Raw genomic sequence first — 27,010 nt, 5'->3', positions numbered from 1 at the left:
GTCTAAGGAGGGGGATACCTTGCAAGGATCCTGACTCCTTAAGTATGCAGTCCTGCAGACGAGTTGGAGGTTCTGTTGAGAAACATGTATCCCGTCTATCGAGGCCGGTGTCGAGTCATGCGAGGCATGTAGATACCCCGATAGCGGATGAGGTTCTAGAAAATCGCAGGCATAATGTTGGCACAAGGTACTGCTGTTTCAAAGGATATAGTAAAGTTGATAAACTTTACATCATTGTGAAACACTCCTGTTGAGGCTTCTTTTGAGGAGCTATACCCCCTTCATCCTAGAGTACTTGTAGTCGTGCACGACACGTCTAGTACTGCGATGATCGGATGAGACGGTCGTGCGACCACGAACAGTGCGAAATGCACAATGCTGAAATCACATAAATGGCCTCACATTCGCCTTCACAGGCAAGATGCTTGAGTGGTTTAAAGACTACAGCATAGAGTGGGTCGTTAGTTAAGCAATCCCTAACGTACCTGTTCGTTTCAAGTGGTCTGTCAAGGGAGAGGACAGGACGGTACAAACTCCAATGGACAGGTTGTTAACAACCACCCTACGGGCAATGATCCGGCCTCCCCAGTCATTGGAGTTAGGGGAAAGGGGCTACAATAGTTAGCTCAAAACTTCTGCAGAAGTTGGATGCATCCGTGGCACTGCCTCCTTCGGGGAATCCTCTCTCGGCTAAAGCCGTCCCTCTGGAGCGGACTCAACTAGCTTTTCGGGTTATTCAAATACATAGAATAACAGACGCCCGAACTAGTCTCAGTTGTTTCTACGTTTTGCCTGCGCGTACCCGCGGGCCAGTAATATCGAAACATAAAGTCTGTTCACACTGGTTGTTGAGTAGTGAGACTCACTTGCACTCGCTTGCACTACTGACTCACTTGGACTCACTTGCACTCGCTTGCACTACTGACTCACTTGGACTCGCTTGCACTCGCTTGCACTATTGACTCGCTTGCACTACTGATTCGCTTGCACTACATACGCGTTTGCACTATTTATCTGCTTGCATTGCTTACCTGTTTAACTGCTTATCTACTTTAAACTGCGTAACCTACTGAATGAAATGTACATAATTCAGTTTCCTTGTAGTCTATCTTGTGCACCTACTAGTTTCTTTAGCGAAACTAACCCAGTCTATGGGTACAGGTGATGAATAGGCACTTCACGGGCGATGGCGCGATGGCAAGATGGTTTCAAGACTCTCTTCTTCCTGCTCTTAGCTCGCGTCCTGATGTTTTTGGGTCTTGTAATGGATTTTCCTTGGGACATCCGAATTTTGTACTTTTGGAACCTTCTTTTAATGAAAGTGCCTTTTTCAAGTAGCATGGGTTGTATGTTTTGGTTCTTCAGCTAACGTGCCCAAAGTGGTCAACTTGCCTTTCTAAAATTAACAAAAGGATGGGCTTCCGCTTATTTCTTAAACCAACTCTGAAATAAAGAGATTCTTTTAGTCTCTTGCCTGTTTTATGAAAGGTTTGAAAGTTGAAATTTTGGGGCGTTACAGAAATGCCTATGACTATGTCTATGTACTTGCTCACTGTTATGATTTTACTATATATGACGTGTTATTATTTCATGATGAAACTTGTAGCCGCCCTCAGGCAAGCCTCGTAGGGTGTGCAGGTGTACGTACCATATTTTGTCCTTTTGAAAAGGTGTGAAATGGGGTACAAACACTAAAAGCTTGGGAGGAGGTGTTTCCTCGTGCAAGGCTGACTCCTCGAGAATGAATGTCTACTTATAAAGCTTGCGAGCTAGTTATGCGTTGCTACATGCAACTAAGTGTATCCCGAGTCGGTTACTCGGAAGAAATGATGGAATCCACAGCAATCCCAGGACTTGTCTGAGACTTCCTGCTTCTTAGTAATTGAGCATGCAAAGTATATTACTGATTTTTATGAAATACTGTGATGGGTCATCCATCGAGAAACCCACGAAACTGCTATTGTAACCAGACCTTAAGAAGGTATGGTATAAATTTTACGAGAGGTCATGGAGTACCTTGAAGTGGGCAATCAACACTTTATTGATATAAATGAGATAATGTCGGCCTCTACAGGCCAATTGCTCAAAGAGCAATATATGTGATGTATAAACCAAAAGAATCACAAGACATTAAATGTTGTCCTTTCATCGTAGTCGTACCTCTAGGTAGGTACGACCGTACTTTTGGACAAGTATGTCCTATGTGTGTTACGATGTTTGGAAAATGAGGTTGTGGCAAGCTCGAAGCGTGCATATAACACAATGCTGAGATCAAATAAAAGTTGACAACTCTCCTTCACAGGCAAGATGCTCGAGTGGGCCTAACAGACCAGAGCATGTAGAATGGGGCGGTGGTTAAGAAACCCTCGTCGTGCCCATTCGACCTTCACGGTTCATTAAGAGAGATGATGGATGGTACAAAAACTCCGATGGATAGGTTGTTAACAACCACCCCACGGGCAAAAGACTCGGCTTCCCCAGTCATCGGAGTTAGAGGAATTGGGATTACCATAAATTATCCTAGGTGGTAACTCCCAGGTACTTCTGCAGAAATTGGATGCATCCATAGGCCACGAATGCTTTTGGGGATTTACTCTCTTGGTCACTAGTCATCCCCTTAGGAGCGGACTCAGTCAGCCATCCGGGTTAACGAAAACACCTGACATAATAAACCCCCGGATTGAACTTGGTTGTTTCTACGTTTCGCGTCTGTGCGTACCCACAGGCCAGTTAATATCAAAACTTAAAGAATATTTCTTTTTAAATAGTTGTAGATGGCTAAGACTTATACTGCTTGAAATGTTGTCGATATACTTGTTCCAAACAATAGCTCTTTGCATATGTTACACTTGTTAAAATAAATTACAATTATACTTGTCGTTTTGATAAACTGTTTATCTCATGAATGTCCTGCTTTATTTTATTCTACTTTATTTATTCATGCACCTACTGGTTTGTTATAAAACTGACCCATTTCATGGGCAGGTGATGAGTAGGATTTCACAAGCGGCCGATGGCGTGGTGCAACATGGCTTAAGATTTCTTTTCTTTCTGCTGGCGTCTTGGCTCTGAGTTTTGGATTTTTTTTTTAGATTATTGGACATTGAAAAAATGTTCATTTTTGTAATAAACTGCAGATTTTATTAATGATCTATTGCTTTATTTCCTCAATTCCTCTAAGTAGTTGTTCATGTGAAATGATGGTTTTTCAGCTAACGTACCCAGGATTTGTTAACTTGTGCTCCTTTCTAAATGTCTTCCGCTGTCGCTTTTAAAAGTGAAAACTTTAAATCTTTGAAAGGTTTTTCGAAATCACAAGTTGAAATTTTGGGGTGTTACAGGTTCTGGACGTGGGAACCAGTATGAGCCACCCCATTACCGGTCAAAAACAGGACGAAACTTGCCCCGGATGGGTGCAAATTGGGACTTTGGTCCTCGTTTGAAAAGAACTGGTTTTAATTAAAACTAGTTCTCTCTCTCCCACCCGATTGGGAAGGGAAAGAAGAGAGAGAGGATGAGGGGATCTTCTCGGGGTTGGCCCTAGATGGTAGGGGGGGCACCGTCCGGACATGTCTGGTCGGTGCAAGAGCACCAATTGGAATTTGGCCAGCACTAGGCCCTTGCCTGGCCGATTGGGCCTCCCACGCAAGGAGAGGAACAATTGTGGGAAGCAATTCCACTACCTGCAACCCCAGGCCATCAGCGGCCCCTCCAGTGAGATAGAGTCTCCCGACAACCGTAACACGATGGAGGGAACCACCACCTTTCTCTCTTTCGCTCATGTTGCACCCACAACCTCCGTTGTTAGAGATCCCGCTGCCCGACCCTACCGGAGTTTCCCTCTCCCTCTCGGCCCCACCGCCTAACCCTACAGGGGATCCGACTCTATTATCGCATGAGCCTTGTTGTAGAGGTACTTGCCAGGGAGAGAGCCTTCGTAGATCTTCTCTCAGCCGCCTCTCCCTCTCGTCTCTGCACTCATCCCTCATGGTGGACGAACAAGACGACCACAGAAGGGGCTTCAACGAAGAACGACAGAGGAAGAGAAGGATGGGGTGGTGCTCATGTTGTCACATCCGATCGTCAGGCAGTTGAGCCCACTGACTGCTCAGTCCCCTTTATTCTTCTTTGTTCCCCTTCCTTCCTGCCACTCATGGCGGCCCGTCGACCGCCGGTGAAGGCTCGTCCAGCCTACGCCCGCCGACCGGATCCCGCCGACTGGCCGACCCAAGTACTTTCTTGGAGTGGAAATGACCAAATAAGACAGCCTTGATTTTGAGGCGTCATTTAACATGTTAAGATGTTGGCACTAGAAAAAAAATCAAATTGTCCATGTTTCTTAAGAACCCATGCATAATTTGAATGCATGTTAAGGATGGGTATTATAAGCATCTATCCTATTAATATGTTGTAGTCCTTCATGCTAACGTACAAGGGCATTGATAATTCAAGATATGACAATACAATATAAAAAGGACATTCAGCCACAACCATGCATTTTCTCCATCCTCTTTGTTGTTGTTGTTGTTGTTGTTGTTGTTGTTGTTGTTCTTCTTCTTCTTCTTTTTCTCTTTAGTTGTAGGGCACTCATCCCAAGGCAAACTTTAACAATGGAGATGACATTGATGGGTGATTCGTGGTTTGTCAACAAAAGATACCTAGTTTTGAAAGCAAGCATTCATGAGCACAAGGTCACACTTAGCCCATCTATGCTGCCCTTTACACTCCCTTAAGTTATCCCAACAAGAGGGGTGAAGTTAGTAATGAAAGGATAGATGGCCTTAGAGGTTGGTGAAGAGATTCCCATTTCATAGAATTTTATTTCCTATCTATTCTAAGAAGGTAGGAACTACAACCCATGTAATGCTTCTTTGGCTTTGATATCCATGTAGAACCTGCTAAAATTATCAAAATGACAAAAGCCTTTGGCATGATTCCTCTGTACTCTGGACCCTACAATCAGGTTGTCTCCTCCCAATGACATAAAGTGAACCATGCAGAAAATGGTTTAAACAAGGATCAGAGAACCATAAAAAAACAGAAAGATCTGAAGTTATACAAATGAAGAAATGAAGCAAAAAGTCCTGCAATGTGCCTCTTAAAAATATTTTTAATGACTAAAATAGGCCATCACCCATTTGCGGCTATACATAGGATGCATAAGAACTATGGAAATAAAGTTAATAAACCATGAAATTCTACAGATTTACTTGCTACAGGCCTCATAGGATATATGACACAAAAGTAGCTATGGTACCTGCAGCTTCTTGGCCAGTCATTGCATCAACCACAAGCAAAACTTCAGTTGGTTTGACTGCTTGTTTCACTTCCTTCAGCTCATCCATCATGGATTTATCTATCTGGTAAAGAAAGACACCATAAATACCAGATGTTTGCTGATCAAACAATAGTTCTAATCCAATAAGCAATATCCAGTGTGCCAGTAGACCAACTTTCCAAGGATACATCAGTGATAAGACTAGAAGAAGACATGGATCCTTTTGGAAATATTTGAATTTCGCAGATTGGAAATTATCAAATCTGAACTCCATTTGAACATCAAAATTCATGTTGTAATGATAAAACTTAGTTGAATGCTAGAGAGCACTATCTTTTGAGGAATTCCTGCTATGTGCATCTCTAAGAGAGATAAGAATAGCATATCCTAATGAGCATAATTAACTACCAAATGCAACAGCTACACACAGTATAGGTAACTTGGGAAATTTCAGGCACCAATTCCAGAAACAGACAGCAAGAGGGAAAAAATCCCTTAAAAAATCAAGTGTTGGAGGGCACACCTGAAGTCTTCCGGCAGTATCCACAATAACAACATCAATATTCTTCTTCTTTGCCTCTTCAAGGCCTTGCCTCGCTATATCTGATGGCTTGGTATCGGTTCCTACCGCATACACAGGCACATCCACCTGTCACAGACTTATGACTTAAATAAGAAGATGAAAAAACCATTTACTAAAAGGAAAAAGAGAGCAGAATAACCAAAAATATACAAAGATGTCATTGATGGCAACACTGCTGCATCACAAAAGCAACTGAACTTTCTAAACAGACTCCTTTAACACAAATATATATTGTTTAATCTTCACCGTTTCCTAGACAACTGAAATGCACTTCGCATTCAAAGCCGGATTTTTAATAAGGTAACAACCAAATAGCACTAATGCGTACTGTATGAGCGATCTGAACTAAGCTCAGGTAGGACAGCTTCAAACATTGTGTAAAAATCGATCCATCTAGAGACATGAATCCTTACTGAGGCCATGAAGCTGCCAGTCAAAATACTGCAATTATTTAAGTGTTGTTGAAGGTGAGAGTGCAGAAAAGAAGAAAAAAAGGAAGAATGTTAAGAATCTATAAACATGAGTTCAAAAAATATTCCCATTAAATTTGATCAATTTTCTTGACAGCAATGTAATCTACTGCAAATTGCTGATGTGTTCACAAATAATGATAAGTACCTTTAATATCGTTTCATGAAAATATCATGATATTTTCAAAAGGTATTGGAGATAACATGATATTTGTTAAGAGTTATGTAATATAGTGTATTACCATTTGTGTACTGTGTAATATCGCATATGTTCATACTTAGTCATTTTCAGATTTTTCAAAAATTTGGCGAAGTCCGGGAGAAAAATCGTTTGAACCTTGATATTAAACCAATGCTTTTGAGTCTGGGATTGGCCCAGGTCTCATCAGCTAGGTCTAAACGAGTCATTTAAAATGTAAGAAAGAAATTTATTTTCAACCTTTAAATTTGAGCGAAATTCGAGATATTTTCAAGCAAAATTCGGAATTTATAATCATGTAATATACCGTCGGATGCGTCTTAGAATGCAAAGCGCAACGATATGTTACTTTTCGAAATTCGAGTTTCGATTGGCCCGAAAATTGTATTTTTTTCAAAAATAAGCAGTTTATTGGTTTGGATCCGGACTTGGATTGGACTGGATCCAATAGTTTTGATTTGAATTAATATGGATTTGGACTCTATCCAAGACCCATATTAATCTAGATTTGGTTCAGTCCAAATTTTATTTGGATTTTAGAAGATGGATTTGGATCTTGGATCCGATCTGAATCCAGATCCAAATCCATGCTCAACGATTTTATAGCTTTAAATTCATTTAAAAGCTTTAATTTGAAGTTAAATAAGGTTAAGAAGTCTCCCAAGTTAATTTGGCTATTTTTTAAAATTCTAGATAATTATTAATTATTAATTAATTAATTAATTATTAATTAATTAATTATTAATTAATTAATTAATTATTAATTAATTAATTATTAATTAATTAATTATTAATTAATTAATTCCATTTAATTATGAATTTTTATTTTAGGAATGTTTAAGACTTATTAAAGGAGTCCTTTTTCATGCCTAAGAAGGCTATAATAGGTTTTAGAAAGACTTTTTAAAAATTGGAACCCGTTATGTGCATGTATTCTTAAACATCATGTTCATGTAAATCTGATCGTAAATCTGCATATATATGTACTCTTAAACAAGATTCTGCATGTTCATGTAAATCTGATCGTAAATCTGCATATACATGTACTCTTAAACATGATTCAGCATGTTCATGTAAATCTGATCGTAAATCTGCATATACGTATACTCGATGATCTTATTTGTGGATCCTTAAACCGGGACAGATTTTTCATGTTTATAACATGCACAAATCTGGTCCAGATTTAGAGTTTGTAAAATCATGGTGGTATGATGCAAGAATAAGCATGAGCATGCATACTTGCTGTTTATGATTGCTTTTATACTCAAACAAAATTTTCGTTGATGCTATATGAATATGCTAAGGTGTACGTCGATGGCAAATTTATTTTCTTATGAAACAAAAAATTTAATGTGAATCTGGGTAAGCATGCTTGGTTGATCATGAGCCTATGCATACCTGAATGTAAGTTGCTCATCCACGCATATTTGGTTCTGGATATGTGTATGCATGCATACTTAAGAGAAACTACATATGCAAAGCCTATTGAGTGTGAATATAGACACACATGCATGTTTAAATCATGAAGCTGCACTTGCATGCTAAACTAAATGGAAATATGCTTATTCCCATATACGTACAACATAAACTCTTGCTTACACTTGCAGCCTGAACCTGATTATGTATGCGCATGTATATAGAACATGAATACGTGGTTTTCGCAAACTGCTACAGTATTTTTGGTTTTTGATAATTTTCTAGGTTTGGGTGGTTCGGTAGGAGCTGACCTGGGCCCTGCCAAGTCAGTCGTTCGGCTGGTGCAGGTGTAATACCCAGAAAATTTAAGCGGTTCTATATGATTTGGGCTTAGGATCCGTTACCTGGATCCATAAGAAACCTGCAAATATGTATTAAAGTATATATAATAAATAACTAATATTATTTATTGTAAGAAAAATATTAATTAAATTTGGGTACGATGGGTCGAATCCACAGTTGGACCCAAATGGATCCAACTCATTGATCCACTGTTATTTACGCGACCCGGATCAACATTTCTAAACATCCGGATCCAAATCGCGATCGGATCCAGTGTCGCGGGTCGCAGTTCGGACCCAGACCCGGCCCGCACCCTGCATAATGAAAAAAATAAAAAGAAAAGGCAACCCGATATGGGTTGCACGATAAAAACAGAAAAAAAGGAAGTTAGGGTTCAGTGTGAACCCTAACTGATAGCGCATGGGAGGGGGTGGGCCGGAGCACAACCGTCGGGGGTCGCCTCTCGTTAAAAGGGCGAGAGGATCTCGCCCTTCGGAGATCGCCTCTTCCGTTCTCTCCCACCCTCACCTCTCGTCTCCCTCTTTGTTTCACTCCCTCTGTCCCTCCATTAATCTCCCTCTCTATCGTTCTTGCGCACGCCGGCGGGAACTCCGTCGTCAGCAAGCCTCCCGACCACATGTTGTAAGCCATCGACGACCCTTTTTCTTGCAGCACCCTCGGAGTTCGGCCGAGCATTTCTCGCAGAGCCAGCGTCAGCCACATCATTCTCCTCCTCCAGTCATCGGAAAAAGGTAGGGATTCTGTGATTTTTCTTGTCGGGGCATAGATTGATTTTAGTTGTGTTAGGGTTTGTCAAGAAAAGGGGGAAATTTTGTATCTTGTGTCCTGAATCTTGTTAAGGAAAAAGGGGTTTCTTGGTTCTGCGATGTGGCTTGCTTGGAAGGATTTTGGCAGTCACGAAATACAAGTGTGGGTTTTTTATTCCCTGCTACTGTTTATTTTTCCCTATTAAGAAACAGGATCAGTGGAATTCATCTGTGACTTTATGGTGTATCTTTGTTGAGTACGCTATCCAGGAAAGACCCAATTTAAGTCTTTTTGTCACGATTTCTTTCTTGGCGTAATATTCCAGAAGAACCCCAATTCACTGATTTGAGGCTTTTTGGATTTGGGTGTTATAGTTTCTAATTTGGAGAATGGTATGCCCATTCTCAGGACTATGATCAGTGGACTTGAACCTAATTACCTCACTATATGTTCGTCTTCTCGAAATCTGTAATTGGTAATGTAATATCCGTGATTTTTATCAAATAAATAAATTTAATTTTTTTTTAAGTCATTAAGGTGATACACGAATATTTTATTGTTTTAATTATTTATTCGTAATTGGATCTTGGATAACCTATTTGGATCCTTGAAGTAAATCGGATTTTAATGGAAAAAAAATTCTACAACACTTTAGTGGGAATTGGTATAGCTTAAGGCGATGTTCGGATCCACAATATTGCATTTGGATCTTCGATATCAGAATTTCAATATTAATCTAGATCCTTGGATTGAAACCATAAAGATCAATGTACATTTAGCTGAATCCATAATAATTCATTTGGATCCATAGTTCTAAATCAGAGTAGGATCAAAACTTTGGATTTCTGGATCCGAATTTTATTAAAAGGATTGGCGAAGCACAATGGATCTTGGATCCATATTAATTTAGGTTAATTTTGGATAACGTAAATGGATCTATATTAACCTATGAAAGACCCACAAGATCGTATCGAAGAATAAACCAAATGTATTAAGAAAATAATATTTTAAAGCTTGTAATATTTTGAATCCTTAGACAGATCCAAATTGCCCAACTGGGTGGTTTCATTAAAGATTTTGGGGTGGTTTCATTAAAGATTTGGGTTGCGGGTCTCAGTGGTGGCCAAACCGAAACCGTACCCAATCGTGACCCCTGCTGTTTCAGTGCTGTCGGCAGGGGCTAGCCCCCTGCCGATTCGTTGCTGTCGGTAGGGGCTAGCCCCCTGCCGCTTCGCTGCTGTCGGCAGGGATGCGACCCCTGTCGCTTCAGTGCTGTCGGCAGGGGCTAGCCCTCTGTCGCTTCGCTGCCGTCGGCAGGGGTGCGACCCCTGCCGCTTCAGTGCTGTCGGCAAGGGCTAGCCCCCTGCCGCTTCGCTGCCGTCGGCAGGGGTGCGACCCCTGCCGCTTCAGTGCTGTCGACAGGGGCTAGCCCCCCGCCGATTCGCTGTCGTCGGCAGGGGTGCGACCCCTGCCGTTTCAGTGTTGTCGGCAGGGGTGCGACCCCTGCCGCTTTAGTGCTGTCGGTAGGGGCTAGCCCCCTGGCGATTCGTTGTTGTCGGCAGAGGCTAGCCCCCTGCCGCTTCGCTGCCGTCGGCAGAGGTGCGACCCCTGCCGCTTCAGTGTTGTCGGCAGGGGCTAGCCCCCTGCCGCTTCGCTGCCGTCGGCAGAAGTGCGACCCCTGTCGCTTCAGTGCTATTGGCAGGGGCTAGCCTCCTGCCGCTTCGCTGCTGTCGGCAGGGGCTAGCCCCCTGCCGTTTCGCTGTCGTCGGCAGGGGTGCGACCCCTGCCGCTTCAGTGTTGTCGACAAGGGTGTGACCCCTGCCGCTTCAGTGCTGTCTGCGGGGGGCTCGCCCCCTACCGCCTCGCTGTTTTTGACAGTGGCTCATTCCTTGTCGCCCCGTTGTCGTCGGCAGTCGGAGGATCACTCCCTGTCGCCTAATTCTACCCTTGCCCCCGTCGCACCATTAATTATATTAGCATAATTGAATATTTCACACTCTTGCAGATTTACGCAACGGGTCCAGTTCACGCTCCACGGCCCGACCCTCGTATCATCTACACCCGTAGACGCACGCAGCTGCACGACATTCTGAGGTAGGGTAAAGTCGCACAAAGGGCAATTGATGAACGTATTTAAGTTGAAATGATTAAGATGTCATGCTAGATATGCTTAGAGTTATATTGCTTCTGCATTGCGTATTATCATGTTTGTATGCTCATGGGTCGAGGTACAATTTCATTCTTCGATTATTATTTTGCATAGTTGCTTATGAGTTTGAGATGTGGTTTCGTACTTCGTGCAATACCTATGCTCTTGTTTGCTTGCATATATTTTTGCCTGCACGTTTCCTTTGAGTGAGGTACGACTTCGTGTCTCATGTATTACTTATGACCTTATGTGTTTGCCTATCTAAGTGGTCAATGTATGGTTTTGGTACCTCGTGTATTACTTATGTGCTTTTCCCTCAATGTGCGGCATCGCAAGTCGAGAGTTGTTTGTTGACATGTTATAACCTGCATATGCTCACACTCATGGTAAATATGTACTTACATAAATGTAGTCTTGTGCCTATCCTGTTATCACTTGTTTTCAAAACACTAGAAGTTGCACTTATGCGTCATAGTTCTTTTAAAGAGGATTTCCTTCTGCAAACTCAGGGCTCTTCAAAATACACAGCTTTTGCAAAGTTATGTTTTAAGTCCTGTCGGATTTCGAAGTCACATATAGGTCCTCCCAGGTCCACACACTTGGGAGAAATATTTTATAACCCCGATTTGAGTTGCGACCCAATTCGAATAACCCCAATCAAGAGCATGAGCATATGAATGAGTGGGGTTTTGTTGAAGGACCCATTCTTTATTTATCAATCTAGTGTCACATGTCGATACTAAGATAAATTTTGGATGCAAGATTGATAGTGATGTGCCTTGTGTGAATGACTTAATGTGGCATTATGGCTTTTAAGGATGAATCGTGCCAAATGAGCACTCCTATATTCTTTGGATTGTTATGAAGTTGTGTGTTGGGTATTCCTTTTGAGAAGCCCACAGACCTCCCTGGTTCAGTATAGCGTACTTTTAGACATGCACAACATGTTAAGTACTTTGTTGATCGGACGAGAGATCCGAGATGACCTTGCATCATGAAATATGAAAAATGTTGTTGAAGTGAATTCAAGACTTATCTTGCCAGGCTGTGTTGTATTAATTCTTTTGCAGATAATATCTGTTGGGGTTTCTTTTGTGGAACAATTTTCCTTTCATCGTAGCCGTACTTTTGACAAATACGACCGTACTTTTTGACAAGTACGTCTTCTTACGTTGCGATGATTGGATGAGTAGGTTGTGGCAACCTCGATGAGTGCAAATAACAAAATGTTGTGATCACCTAAATAAGTGATGTTTTCGCCTTCACCGGCAAGATACTCGAGTTGGTCGAAAGACCAGAGTATGTAGAATGGGTCTTCAGTTAACTACCCCTGATGTACTCATTCGAATCGCTGACTCCTGTCAGGAGAGAGGACAGGAAGGTACAAAACTTCGATGGACAAGCCATTAATGGCAGTTACGAGCAAAAGACTCGGCTTCCCCAGTCATCGGAGTTAGGGGAATGGGACTACCATAATTATCCTAGGTGGTAGCTCTCCATGTTTGGGATGCATCCATTGTTTATGCTGCTTTGGGGATTTCTCTCTTGGTCACCAACCGTCCCCTTAGGTGCAGACTCAGTCAGCTATCCGGGTTATCATAAAATACATAGCATAATAAACCCTCGGATCAGTCTAGGCTGTTTCTAGAGTCGTGCCTTGTGCGTACCCGCTTGGCCAGTTAATATCGAAACATAATTTAAATTCGATCACACAATGTGTTCAATTATGCACGTATGAAAGTTATAGGGTACAACAGGTTCAATACTTATGGAATTGTATGTGTGGTTGATGAAGCATTGTATTTTGCTTGCTTATGCAGTGTTTTGCTTATAATAATTAGCCTACTTATGCCAGTGAAATGCTTGTAATAGTTTTAGCATTTTGCTCATGATAGTTGTTCCATGAATCTGTTGAAATTAAATCGCTATATAATTGCCTGTCTACTTGACATATTAAATTATTTTGCTTAACTATGTTCTAAATCGTCCTGTATGTGCACCTACCAGTTTTTAGTGAAACTGACCCATTTTATGGGCAAATGATGTATAGGTGATACACTCTGCGATGTCACGATGGCGCGATGAGTTCAAGATAGAGCTCTTTCCCTGACGTTTCGCTCCTAAGGACATGTTGGTAAATTTGGTATGAAGTGTATTTCAAAAATTCTCTTTTAATTAAACCTTGAGTTACTAAAACTGTTTTAGTAAACTTCTTTTTGGTTTCAACAAATATAATGAGTTGTAAAATCCCATGAACAAATTCTCAATTATTGAAACTGCATTTCAAAACCATTTGATTTCAATAGTTGTGCGGGATTCTACAAAGGAAAGTTTACGCTGTAATGCGCTTAAGGTCCATTGACTTGTGGTTTTAAAAATATCATTTTCCGCTGAAGTACTATTTAAACTCTGATAATTGTATGATTTCAAAGCTTTCTAAACTATTCTAAAAGTTACAAGTCCTGGATTTTTGGGGCGTTACAGTGACAATGAAGTGGTTGAAATCAACAATAACTCTAACTCTACTACCTCTCAAGAAGAAAATATAACTAGAGACCCTATCACCTATACTCATAGAGATAGACGCAACTTTAGAAGTGCTATTAAGCAATATAGTGAACCTAGCGAATCTATCCCTCCACATGATTCAAACCTAGAAGAACCGAGAGAACTAGATAAACTCCCTCTAGATTCGTATCTTTTGATTTTTTCTCTCCTAAATATTGGGCTTGCTTAAGTGTCATTCACTCATATTTTGAACCAAAAAATTTTGAAGATGTTAAACGATGTATTGAATGGAGAGAAGCCATGGAGAATGAACTCAAAGCGCTTAGGAAAACCAACACTTGGGAATTTCAAATGCTTCCCAGTGAAAAGAAAACTATAGGATGCCGATGAGTGTTCAAAGTCAAAACCAAGAGTGATGGATCTCTTGAGAGGTATAAAACTCGTCTTGTAGCTAAAGGGTATAGTTAAGAATACGGGATTGACTATGAAGAGATATTTGCTCCAGTAACTCGTATGGTTACTGTCAGATGTCTCGTCACCATTGCTTTCATTAGAAAATAGAATATTTACCAAATAAATGTCAAAAATGTCTTTCTAAATGGTGATCTTAATGAAGATGTCTACATGGATGCTCCACCTGGTATGAAAATTCCTAAAAATAAAGTTCTTTGTCTTCGTAAAGCTCTTTATGGCTTGAAACAAGCTCCCAAGGCTTGGCACGATAGGTTTAATAATGTAATGACTGAAAATGGTTTTACTTCATGCTATATTGACACTGCATTGTTTGTTAAGAAATCTGATGCAGAGATTGTTATATTACTGCAGTCGAACAACCTCTCTGATATATAAGTCTGCTAAGCTCTCGAGGGATTGATTTATTCGTATGGGTAGAAAGTGAGCCGATTTGGCTAGTCGATCCACTATTACCCATATAGCGTCATGTTGTTTCCGTGTTTTGGGCAAACCCACCACGAAGTCCATGGTGATTTCTTCCCATTTCCACTGTGGAATCTCCATTTGCTGCATCATTCCACCAGGTTTCTGATGTTCTACCTTGACTTGCTGACAAGTCAAACACTTCGAGACATAACTTGCGACCTCACGCTTCATTCCATTCCACCAATACCCACGTTGTAAATCTTTAAACATTTTCGTGCCTCCTGGGTGTATGGTGTATTTGGACCTATGTGCTTCCCCCAATAGTTCTTCCTTCAACTTGGGATCACTAGGGACCCAAAGTCGCTTTTTCATCCAAATACTGCCATCTTCCTTGAGTGAGAAATGTGACTTCTCTTGTTGGGCTAGTGACTTCAATTTCTCATATTGGGGATCCTCTTTCTGACCTTCAATAATCTTTGTAAGGATCTCCGGATGAACAGATAAATTAGATAACTTGATACTCCCCACGACATCTGAAAACGGTTTCCAATCCATGAATTCCTCCACCAAATTCCACCATTTTGTCAATAGACTGGACAAACTGCAACCAGCTTTGCGACTGAGAGAGTCAGCTACCACATTTGCCTTTCCTGGGTGATAGGAAATGGTAAAATCGTAATCCTTTATAAACTCCAACCATCGTCGTTGTCGCATGTTCAACTCTTTCTGGGAAAACAGGTACTTGAGACTTTTGTGATCAGTAAATACCTCGAATTGTTCCCCATACAGGTAATGTCGCCATATTTTCAACGCGAACACCACGGCTGCCAATTCGAGATCATGAGTTGGGTAGTTTCGTTCATGAATCTTTAATTGGCGAGAGGCATAAGCTATCACCTTACCATTTTGCATTAAAACACATCCCAACCCAGTACCTGATGCGTCGGAGTAGACCACAAAACCACCATGACCTGAAGGTAAAGCCAACACTGGTGCGGTGGTAAGCTTCTTCTTTAAGATTTGGAAACTCTCCTCACACTTATCCGTCCATTCGAACTTGATTCCTTTCCTCAGGAGCTTGGTCATGGGCATAGCAATCCGTGAAAAGTCCTGAATGAATCTTCTATAATAGCCTGCTAATCCCAGAAAACTCCTGATATCACTGATATTCTTCGGTTGACCCCAATTTAATACAGCTTTAACCTTAGCCGGGTCTACAGCGACTCCGTCTCGCGATATGACATGACCCAAGAACATAACCTTCTCGAGCCAGAATTCGCACTTGGAGAATTTGGCGAACAACTGGTGTTCCTTGAAAGTCCCCAATACGATCCTCAAATGTTCACGATGTTGCTTTATGCTTTCTGAGTATATGAGTATATCATCAATAAAGACAATTGCAAACGTATCTAAGTATGCTCTGAATACTCGATTCATCAAGTCCATGAATGCTGCGGGAGCATTTGTCAGTCCGAATGGCATAACTACGAACTCGTAGTGACCGTACCTTGTTCTAAAGGCTGTCTTAGGAATATCATCGTCCTTGATCCGAAGTTGGTGATAACCAGATCTAAGATCGATTTTTGAAAACACTTTAGCCTTTTGCAATTGGTCGAACAAGTCTTCAATACGAGGTAGGGGATACTTATTTTTGACGGTCGCTTGATTCAACATCCGATAGTCTATACACAGCCTCATAGAACCATCTTTCTTTTTCACAAAAAGAACTGGTGCTCCCCATGGTGATACGCTCGGTCTAATGAAACCTTGCTCCATCAACTCTTGGAGTTGTTTCTTCAGCTCCTCCAACTCTACTAGGGCCATACGATAAGGCGCTTTCGAGATCGGTGCCGTCCCAGGCACCAACTCGATATGAAAATCCACCTCACGCTGTGGAGGTAGTCCAGGCAACTCATCCGGAAACACTTCCGGGAATTCACGAACCACTTCAAGTTCTTCTAATGGTGTGACTTTCGACTCGCAGGAGAATACATTTACTAGGAATGCTCGGCACCCCTGTCGCATATACTTCTGAACCTTTAATATCGATACAATTCGGCCCTTCACTGTAGGTCTAGAGAGTCGAAACTCAACCTTTGGCAATCCTGGTCGGGACGAAACCACTTTCCCTTGTCGACAGAGAACGTTGGCATAATGTTCATATAACCAATCCATCCCCAAAATGACATCATATTCAGTCATATCGAGCAAGATTAGGTCAGCAGGTAAGTTCTGCCCTTCAAGTACAATTATGACATCAGGGATGTAGTTTACACATATCGAATTATATCCTATCGGATTGTACACATATAATTCATGTTTCAGAGATTCAGTATGTGCACCAAGTAATTTTGCAAATTCTACGGATATGAACGAATGTGTAGCACCACAGTCAAATAGAACAAGTGCAGCACAGCCATTGACAAATACAGTACCTTGTACCAGATTTTCTTTCTCCAACTCTTCCGCAGTGGTGGCATATACTCGTCCCGGCACCCTCTTCTGTGCATTTTGCTGTGGTGTTTGCTGCGGCTGAGATGGTTGATGTTGCTGTCCTCCCCCGGCATTACGTTTCTGCATATCCGCCATCTTCTTGTGGCACTGACGGGCATAATGACCCATCTTTCCACAGTAGAGACATGCTCCTATGTCTCTAGGGCAAGGTTGTCCGTAGTGGGACCGGTTGCACTTTTGGCACACCCGATTTTGTCCTTGTTGCTGCGGAGGACGATTTCCACCATTGTACTTTTGCTTCTTGTAAGGTGGCTGGTACTTCTTGCCACCGTGGTGCTGCGGCGGACCGGCTCCCCGTTTTCCTGGTGTGTCCTTTTGACTCTTCCTTGATCGCTCCCATTCTTCATTCAACATAGTAGCCACTTCAATGGCTTGTGCGAGAGTCGTCGGCAGATTTATCATCACTCGTGGTCGTAATCCGTCCTTGAGTCCGCGCACATACCTAGTTGCTCTGGCTTTATCATTCGCGAACAAATTTGGGCAATAACGCTCCAAGGTCCGAAATTTGGTAGTGTATTCCACCAAATTCATGTTTCCTTGAGTAAGCTCCAAGAACTCCTGATGCTTCTGATCACGAGCGTACTGGGGGAAATATGTCTCTAAAAATGTCTGCTTGAAATCTTCCCAAGGAATAGTATCCACTCCGGCAAAGTGAATGGTTCGGGTTGTGTCCCACCATTTCTGTGCATCTTCCGTCAAGCGGTAAGTGCCGAAGTCCGTTTGCTTATCCTCGGGAACAGACAAAACCTGAAAAGCTCGTTCTGTCTCTGCAATCCAACTCTCGGCTAGTTCAGGATCGGCCTTACCTGAGAAGGTAGGCGGGTTTAACTTCAAGAACTTCTCATACGTGATTGTGCTCGTATTATGCCTTTCACTTATGGCTGCAGCTAACTCCGCCTGGTGGCGCATTTGGGTGTCCATGGTTTGAGCCAGATTACCAAGAGTTTCCATCACGAAACCCCTTTGGTCCTGCCATTCGTTCGCCGTGCTCGAACTAGCTTGGGATCGACGGTACATCTAATAACCATTTCAATACACACAATTTTACTATCTTTGCATTATAGTGTTTCAAAAGTCATTACAGGTATATATTTATACTTGTATAGGAGAAACAATGTAATTATCATGGCTACTAAAGTAAAATAAATAAAATATACTCACAGAGCGATCTCAGGATGTGGCATGACCTTGAACTTTGATTTATTGTTCTCAGGCTCTGATACCATAACTGTAACGCCCCGAAATTTTAACCCAGATTTTTGAGGATTTTTTTTTTCTTTTAAAAGCGGAACAACAAATGATGACAGGGTTAAGCATTTCAGAACGATACAGGAAAGTAAAAGCAAACCCCACCTTTTATTCTTATTTCAATAATAATAGAATCCAAACAGAGTTTATCACATCCTCAGTCTTAAAACAAAAATTTCAATCAAAAAGCAATTAGGATCGTCAGGGAACAAATAGATCCAGTCCTGGTCTGCGCCTCATCCCGTTCCGCTCATGGACTACTCTGTGCCTGAAAATAATAAAAATTATAGGAATTAGACTACCACGTCTAAGTAGGAAAACTGTAATTATTCTTGCAAGTAGATCATGTGTCAAGTGTGATGTGGGTGGCGTGTTTGAATTTCAGTCTAAACATAAACACATAAGGAATTCGATGCAATAGCAATCATAGACATATATCTGAATAGAAAGGTAGATTATGTAACAGTTATACTTAAGCACAAAAAGCATTTTTATGCAACTACAACAATTAAGCAAGGTATTAAACAATTAAAGCAGAACTTACACTAACATGAATAACATCCATAATATGAATTCAATTAACCAATAAATACACAATTTAGGATGTCGTTTCATCATAAGCACCGAATATAAAGCATGATGAAAGAGTAAGCAATTGTCTCGTTAGTGACTCCAACACAGTGATACCTAACTGTTCTAGTTAATGTTTATCTTTTCTTATCCCGCGGGTACACACGGGCCAAGGCAACCATCACAGAAGAGAATGTCCGGGGGTATATTATTCAGGGTTGTTTTATTAACCCGAACATTCTAACTGTGACTGAAATCCCAAGAGAGCGGCCAGTGACCGAGAGAAACTCCCAAAGGCCAAAACCAAAACATGATGCATCCCTAACTTCTGCAGAAGAACATGGAACTACCGCCTAGGACACAATTGGTAGTCCGGGTCCCCCGACTCTGAGGACTGGGACCAACGAGTCGCTTTACGCTCGAAACCAAACACATGTCCCCAGAGTTTTGTACCACTTACCCTCTCCAAGGTAAGCCCGAAACTGAGTGGGTTAATCTTTTCATTTAGTTAATTTCCCGAAGTATGGGGCATTTTCCCAACTTCTTTCTACTATCATAGTAGTAGGATTCTCAACCTTAGTCATTCTACCCAGGTGTATAGAACAGTCTCAGTCATTTGTCATTTTAATTGCATAACCCACCCACCGTGCTCCGGTGCCTTTAAACCATTCAAGCACACAAGTTATTATTTAATTTCCTTACCAATATACTTGAACCAGACCACACACCTTCATTAGGTACTTAACCCGTATCGGGTAGTCCAATCTGTCTTGCCCATTAGCCAAGGCACATGTCTAAAGATTGCAGCGTATGCTCAGCATAATTTATTATCATGTAGGGTCTCACTATGAAAGTTTCCAACAAACCTGGTAACTACCAGTATCTTCAATAGTTAACATGAGTTATCATAAGCATGCCATATCTCCCAACATAATACATAGACAAAAATAGGCTAATAGGAATTTACCTAGACAAGTTAGGGTTTACGTAATGGAATAGTGTCAATCGGCCAGCATAAGCATGCTATATTTTACAGGATGAAACCATTAGCATCAGTCAACATAAATTATGTTATGTTTAACATAGGTTTACATAATAATTTAATCAACATAGGCTGATTATAAACTATGCTAAGTTCAGCATAACTCTACAGACTAAACCATCAACATTGAACAATAACAAGAATATCCAGTGGGTGATCAGAATTAACATGAAATCTTTATGATCACAAAGCAACAACTGTACCAATCGGCCAGCATAAACATGCTATATTTTACAGAATGAAATCATTAGTATCAGTCAACATAAATTATGTTATGTTTAGCACAAGTTTATATAATAATCTAATCAACATAGGCTGATTATAAACTATGCTAAGTTCAGCATAACTCTACAGACTAAACCATCAACATTGAGCAATAACAAGAATATCAAGTGGGTGATCAGAATTAACATGAAAACTTTATAATCACAAAGCAACAGTTGTACCAATCGGCCAGCATAAACATGCTATATTTTACAGAATGAAATCATTAGTATCAGTCAACATAAATTATGTTATGTTTAGCACAAGTTTATATAATAATCTAATCAACATAGGCTGATTATAAACTATGCTAAGTTCAGCATAACTCTACAGACTAAACCATCAACATTGAGCAATAACAAGAATATCCAGTGGGTGATCAGAATTAACATGAAATCTTTATAATCACAAAGCAACAGCTGTACCAATCGGCCAGCATAAACATGCTATATTTTACAGAATGAAATCATTAGTATCAGTCAACATAAATTATGTTATGTTTAGCACAAGTTTATATAATAATCTAATCAACATAGGCTGATTATAAACTATGTTAAGTTCAGCATAACTCTACAGACTAAACCATCAACATTGAGCAATAACAAGAATATCAAGTGGGTGATCAGAATTAACATGAAAACTTTATAATCACAAAGCAACAGTTGTACCAATCGGCCAGCATGAATCAACACAAGCATGATAGGGGTTTCAGAATAAGAAAAAAAATATGATCTGTTAAACCAGATTTTCATAAGCCTAACTTGTATTACAACAACAAAAAAAAAAACAAATCAGTCTGCATCATCACAAGCCCGGAAGAACCCCTCCAAATTTGGGTTTATCCACTGCTACTTCTAAAAGCATCTCTTTAAGAATCTGTGAAACACGGACAGTCCCCTCTTTATTTTTATCTATTTTATTTTTTTTTTTTTTCATAATAATCTGAACCCCCCATACATGCTCGATCCCTAGAAACAGAAATCCGAAACCCCCAAATTAAAAATTTGGGGTTTTCGGTTTGGGGTGACAGACAACCCCAACATTGGAGATTTTCTCTCCCCCTTGCAAGTCGACCCATTTGGGTTTTGAACAATCCACACCCCACCCTATCCATGATCAACATGAAGAAAAATTAGAGAAACCCTACCATTTTTCGGCGAAGGAGTTGCGGCAGCCACGCAAGGAGGTCGGTTGCGTCTCCTGACAGGGCTTCACACAGCAGGCCCGAGCTCGGGGGTGATCCGAGGGTTTAGAGAGAGAAGAGAGTGAGAGAGAGAATAGAACAGAGAGAGAGAGAGGTTCGGGTCCCCCTTTGTAGGTGGGTGACCTTCCAAAAAGGAAGGAAGCCCGGCGGCTTCGGCTTCCTCCTCCCCCCCTTCCCATTTCCAAATGTTAGGGTTCAAAAGAACCCTAACCAGCAACTTATCGGGGGGGTTTCCCCCTTTATTTTTATCGGGCAGCCCTTGTATCCTTTTTTACAGGGTGTGGGCCGGGTCCGGGTCCGAACCGCGACCCGCGACGGTGGACCCGGTAGCGATTTGGATCCGGGGAATAAAAAAAATGTGGATCTGAGTCGTGTGAACAATAGTGGATCCATGGGTTGGATCCACTTGGGTCCAATGATGGATTCGACCAGTTTATTTGCTATTACACCCATATTTTTTTTCTTTTTGGATTCGGGTAATGGATCCTAGGCCCAAATCATGTTAAAAAAATATGTATATACACAAATTTTCTAGGTAATTGTATAAAATTTGCGATTATTACAATCAGATACATAAAAGGTATAGTAAACAATGGGGTATTTTTATTTTCTTCTTCTTAATTGAATTTAATTGCTTATACTGACTCTGATTGGGGAGGTGCCCAAATAACCGTCACTCCACCACTGGTTTTTGTATTTTTTTAGGAGAATCTTTAATTTCTTGGAGATGCAAGAAACAACATAAGGTCTCACTTTTATCCACAGAAGCCGAATATAGAGCCATGGCATCTACTACCATGGAGATTGTTTGGATTCGTAACTTGCTGAAAGATATGAATATTCAAGTTCAAGAGCCCACAAAACTATGTTGTGATAATAAAAGTGCAATTTACATTACCAAAAATCACACATTTCATGAGCGCACGAAACACATTGAGATGGACTGCCACTATGTTTGTGAAGAATACTTAAGAACCATAGACCTTCCATATGTTACGTCAGAATACCAACTAGCACACTTCTTCACCAAAGCGTTGTGCTCTCCAAGATTTAACTTCCTTCATGGCAAACTTTCGGTTATGTCACACTAAGTTTGAGGGGGGTGTTAAATAATATAACATAATTTAATATGTAATCTCATAGTTTTAGTTTACTTTTAAGTTTAGTTAGGATTAGGTTAGTTTATTTAACTAGGTTAGGTTTCTTTTTCTTTTTTAGTTTATTTTTGAACTTATTTGGCTTTATGCTTTTTGACCAAAGTCAAAAAGCATAAAGTAGAGAGAGTTGTTGGACTCCCAATAGCTCTATTTAGAGACGTTGGGAGCCCAACACTCTCTCATTCCCTCTCTCCCTTGTATTATAAATATGGGGTGTTTTTAACAACCCCAACTCATACCCCTTGAAAATGCGGTTATTTTTTTTTAAACAAATGCAGAAATATTCCTAGAGATTTAGAGCCTTTACAGTTCCACTCTCAATTGGATAACCACAAACACTACAATAGAGCTTACACTTATCATCCATACCACACCAAACCATTATTCATTTATTTGGAAGAAAGAATGTTTAAGCAATAATTACAAGAGACATATTAGAGTTATTTAAATGACATAAAAGTAAATAACGAAAAACTGAGCTACATTGTCCCTCTGTGAACCGCCCAGCAAGAATGTGACACTCGTAACTCTCCCAGAAACCAGTCGCTTCACTGATCACCTGCAGCTGCAAAAAACCATAGAAGTAGGGTGTCAAAACCGAAATCCTGAGCGTAAGTACTTCTAATAAAACAAGTGAGCATAACGAATACAAATAAGATTTCATATAATCATTTAGAGAAAAGCAATTATGACAACTTTATAATTTCAATTAAGCATTCATGCAACAGAGAATAATCTCTAAGCATGAAGAATCATTAAGAAATAGCATAGATCATAATTTAAATAAGCAGGACATTTAGCATGCATTAGACATTAAACTTCATGCATTTACCATCATATAACGATTAAGGGAACAGGTAAAATATGCATGTTTTAATGCTTAGCAAAAATATGCATGATTTATGTGCAATGCATAAACATTTTATTATCTTTCATTAAAGTTTTCATTTCCATATGCATGCCCTATTAAATGCATACAATTTAAGTTCCTCTTTTTAATTACTGTTGCCCACGGATACACTAAACGGATAAAATCTCTGAGGTCAAGTTAGGTTCTCAGGGTAGCTTAACACATAATTTGTATTTTATTACTGGGTTCCAAACTTAGCCCTCGACTGATATCAGGAAACAACACCATCTATCGGAACATTAGAAAACATCATCTATGCCGGGGACACCTAGAACATCAGCATCCACAAGTGTCACTTTTCTTGGTATACCAAAATAACAGTTGTGTCTACACACAATGTAACGCCCCAAAATTTCGACTTGTGATTTCGAAAACATTATCGAAAACTTTTCAAAGATTTAAAGTTTTTACTTTTAAAATCGACAGCGGAAGACATTTAGAAAGGAGCACAAGTCAACAAATCCTGGGTACGTTAGCTGAAAAACCATCATTCACATAAACTACAACTTAAAGAAATTGAGGAAATAAGGCAATAGATTTAAAAATCTGCAGTTTATTACAAAATGCTTATCTTCCCAAAGTTCAATAATCTAAGGAAAAACTCAAAAAGACTCAGAGCCAAGCCGCCTGCAAAAAGAAGATAAATCTTGAGCCATATTGCACCACGCCATCGGCTGTCTGTGAAGTCCTACTCCTCACCTGCCCATGAAATGGGTCAGTTCCATAACAAACTAGTAGGTGCACGAATAGATAAGTAGAATGAAAATAAAACAGGACATTTATGAGATAAGCACAGACGCGAAATGTAGAAACAGCCGAGACCGATCCGGGGGTTTATTATGTCAGGTGTTTTCATTAACCCAGATGGCTGACTGAGTTCGCTCCTAAGGGGACGGTCAGTGACCAAGAGAGTAAATCCCCAAAGGCATTCGTGGCCCATGGATGCATCTAACTTCTGCAGAAGTACCTGGGAGATACCACCTAGGATAATTTATGGTAATCCCAATTCCCCTAACTCTGATGACTGAGGAAGCCGAGTCTTTTGCCCGTGGGGTGGTTGTTAACAACCTGTCCATCGGAGTTTTTGTACCATCCATCCTCTCCCTTGATGAACCGTGAAGGTCGAATGAGTACAACGGGGGTTTCTTAACCGCCGCCCCATCCTACATGCTCTGGTCTATTAGACTCACTCGAGCATCTTGCCTGTGAAGGAGAATTGTCACCATATATATGATCCCAGCATTGTGCTAATTGCACGCATCGAGGTTGCTACAACCTCATCCTCCAACCATTGTAACCCACATGGGACGTACGTGTCCAAAAAGTACGATTGTACCTCCCTAGAGGTACGACTACGATGAGAGGGAAACATATAATGTTTTATGATACTTTCGGTTCATGCATGACATATATTGCCCTATGGGCCTGTGGAGGCCGGTATTATCTCATTGATATCAATAAAGAGTTGCTTGATCACTTCGAGGTACTCAATGACCTCCCATACTATTTGTATCATACTTGTCTTCAGGTCTAATTACGATAGTAAATTTGTGGGTTTCTCGATAGATAACCCATCACAAAGTTTTATAAAAATCTGTATTATACTTGGCATGCTCGAATACTAAGAAATAAGAAGTCTCATATAAGATTCATCAGGCAATAACTAATAAGGCATCTATAGTAACTTATAAGAGTGAGCAAGGCGGAAATACAATAATAAGATCTTTCTAGCAATGAGTCTACTCGTAGAGCTCACAATAAGCATGTAATTTCAAAAGAATATGGAAGCGGAAACACAACACAGACAATCACCAGTTAAGAAATTCTACGAGTAAGAATGCATGCCAAATAAACTATTCTATCAGAGAATCCTTATAATTTATTTCATTCATACAAACCCTTCGTGCGACTTTTCCCTACCTCGGGACGTCGTGCAATTGCGTGCGTCTACGGGTGTAGATGATACGAGGCTCAGGCCGCGGAGCCAGAGCGGGGTTCGATGCAAAGTCTGCAAAAGTGTGTGAGAGTTATTATGACATAGCTGTCAAAAGAACAAAAGGGCAACGGTAAGACCCGCCCTGTCGGCGGAAACTGATGAGTGGCAGGGTCAAGGCTCCTTCATAACAGAAAAAGAAAATAGGACGGTATTGGCCCACGATCTCTGACCAAACGGCAAACAGCAGGGGCATCGGCCCTTGCCTGACCAAACCACGAAAAATAGGACAGCAGACGGCAGGGCATCAGCCCTTGCCTGCTAGGCAGTGAATGGCAGGGGCCTCAACCCCTGCCTCACAAGAGTAACAGTCGGCAGGGACTTCAGTCCCTGCCTGACAAAGTTGGATGACAGGGGCCTCGGCCCCTGCAACCCAAAGAATGGCAGGGGGCTCGGTCCCTGCCAGACAAAACGGCAAACGGCAGGGGCTGCAGCCCCTACCTGACCTAACGAGGAAATGGCAGGGGCGAGGCCCCTGCCTGAAGAACGAATAATGGTAGGGGCCCCTGCCCCTACCTGACAGAACAGGAAAATGACAGGGGCCTCGGCCCCTGCTCACGAAACAAGGGATGGCAGGGTCACGGCCAGGGGGGGAAGCGAGAGAGTGCAGGGGGACGACCGACCTCTCGTCGGTCGTCCGATAGCCCATCAGGAAGAGAGGGGGGGTGCCGCAGGGGAGACTGGCCCCCTGTCGGCTCTCTGTCAACCCCAAGAGGAAGGGGGGAAGACGACAGGGGCCTGCAGGCACCCTGTCGACCCTCCGATGGTCATAGAGGGAGCGAGAGGGTGCGGCAAGGGCCGTGCGTCGCCTGCCTACCTCCCGGCCAAACCCTTAAGAAGGGGGAAAAGAGGAAGGTGAAGAGGGTGGGCACGGCAGGGGCCATCGGCCTCCTGTCGTGCCTTTCGGCGAGGTGACAGAGAGTGAGATGAAGGGAGGAGACGACGTACCTGGGAAGAGGGTCGTCGGGGTCGTTGGTCGGTCGTGGTTGTCGTGGCGGCGGCGATCGACGTCGGCGGCGTGCGCAGGGAAGGAGGAGAGGAAGGTCGGCACGAGGAGGAGGAAGCTCAAGAGGGGAGGCATGCCTCCCCTTGCCCTCCTGCGATGCTCTTAAAGAGCTCGGGGGGGGGGGGGTGTAATACCCGCGATTTTTATGAGATAAATAAACTTAGATTTTAAGTCATTAAGGTGATACAAGAATATTTTATTGTTTTAATTATTTATTCGTAATTGGATCTTGGATAACCTATTTGGATCTTCAATGTTGGATCCCAAATATCCTATTTAGAACTCCGATATTCCATTCGGATCTTAGATATCGGACCACGAACCTTAAATTGAATATTTAATAATGGATTTCGGTCAAATGGATTGGATTTCTGGTAATGGATCCTCATTATCGGGATCAAATTTGATATTGGATCCAGGATGAATGAAGCGGATCAACGAAGTTTAAATCAAAATTTTAATGGTAAAATTCTATATTGGGTCTACAACACTTTAGTGGGATTGGTATAG

General features: G+C 41.4%; 1 protein-coding gene across 3 annotated transcripts in view; it reads right to left on the bottom strand.

The window, feature by feature from the left end:
* LOC149848716 (signal recognition particle subunit SRP54, chloroplastic-like) overlaps nt 1-27,010 on the bottom strand; it is a 180,695-nt gene that overhangs the window by 143,966 nt on the left and 9,719 nt on the right. For all 3 annotated transcript variants that reach the window (XM_089997091.1, XM_089997098.1, XM_089997107.1), the window contains exons 7-8: nt 5,802-5,927; nt 5,258-5,360 (exon numbers count right to left, since the gene is read on the bottom strand). In XM_089997091.1, coding sequence (XP_089853217.1) covers nt 5,258-5,360; nt 5,802-5,927 — 229 coding nt within the window. The remainder of the gene's footprint in view (nt 1-5,257; nt 5,361-5,801; nt 5,928-27,010) is intronic.

Source organism: Nuphar pumila, chromosome 1, assembly GCF_984573655.1.
Source record: "Nuphar pumila chromosome 1, dmNupPumi1.hap1.1, whole genome shotgun sequence".
NCBI lineage: Eukaryota > Viridiplantae > Streptophyta > Magnoliopsida > Nymphaeales > Nymphaeaceae > Nuphar > Nuphar pumila.
This window is presented reverse-complemented; position numbering and strand designations above follow the sequence as displayed.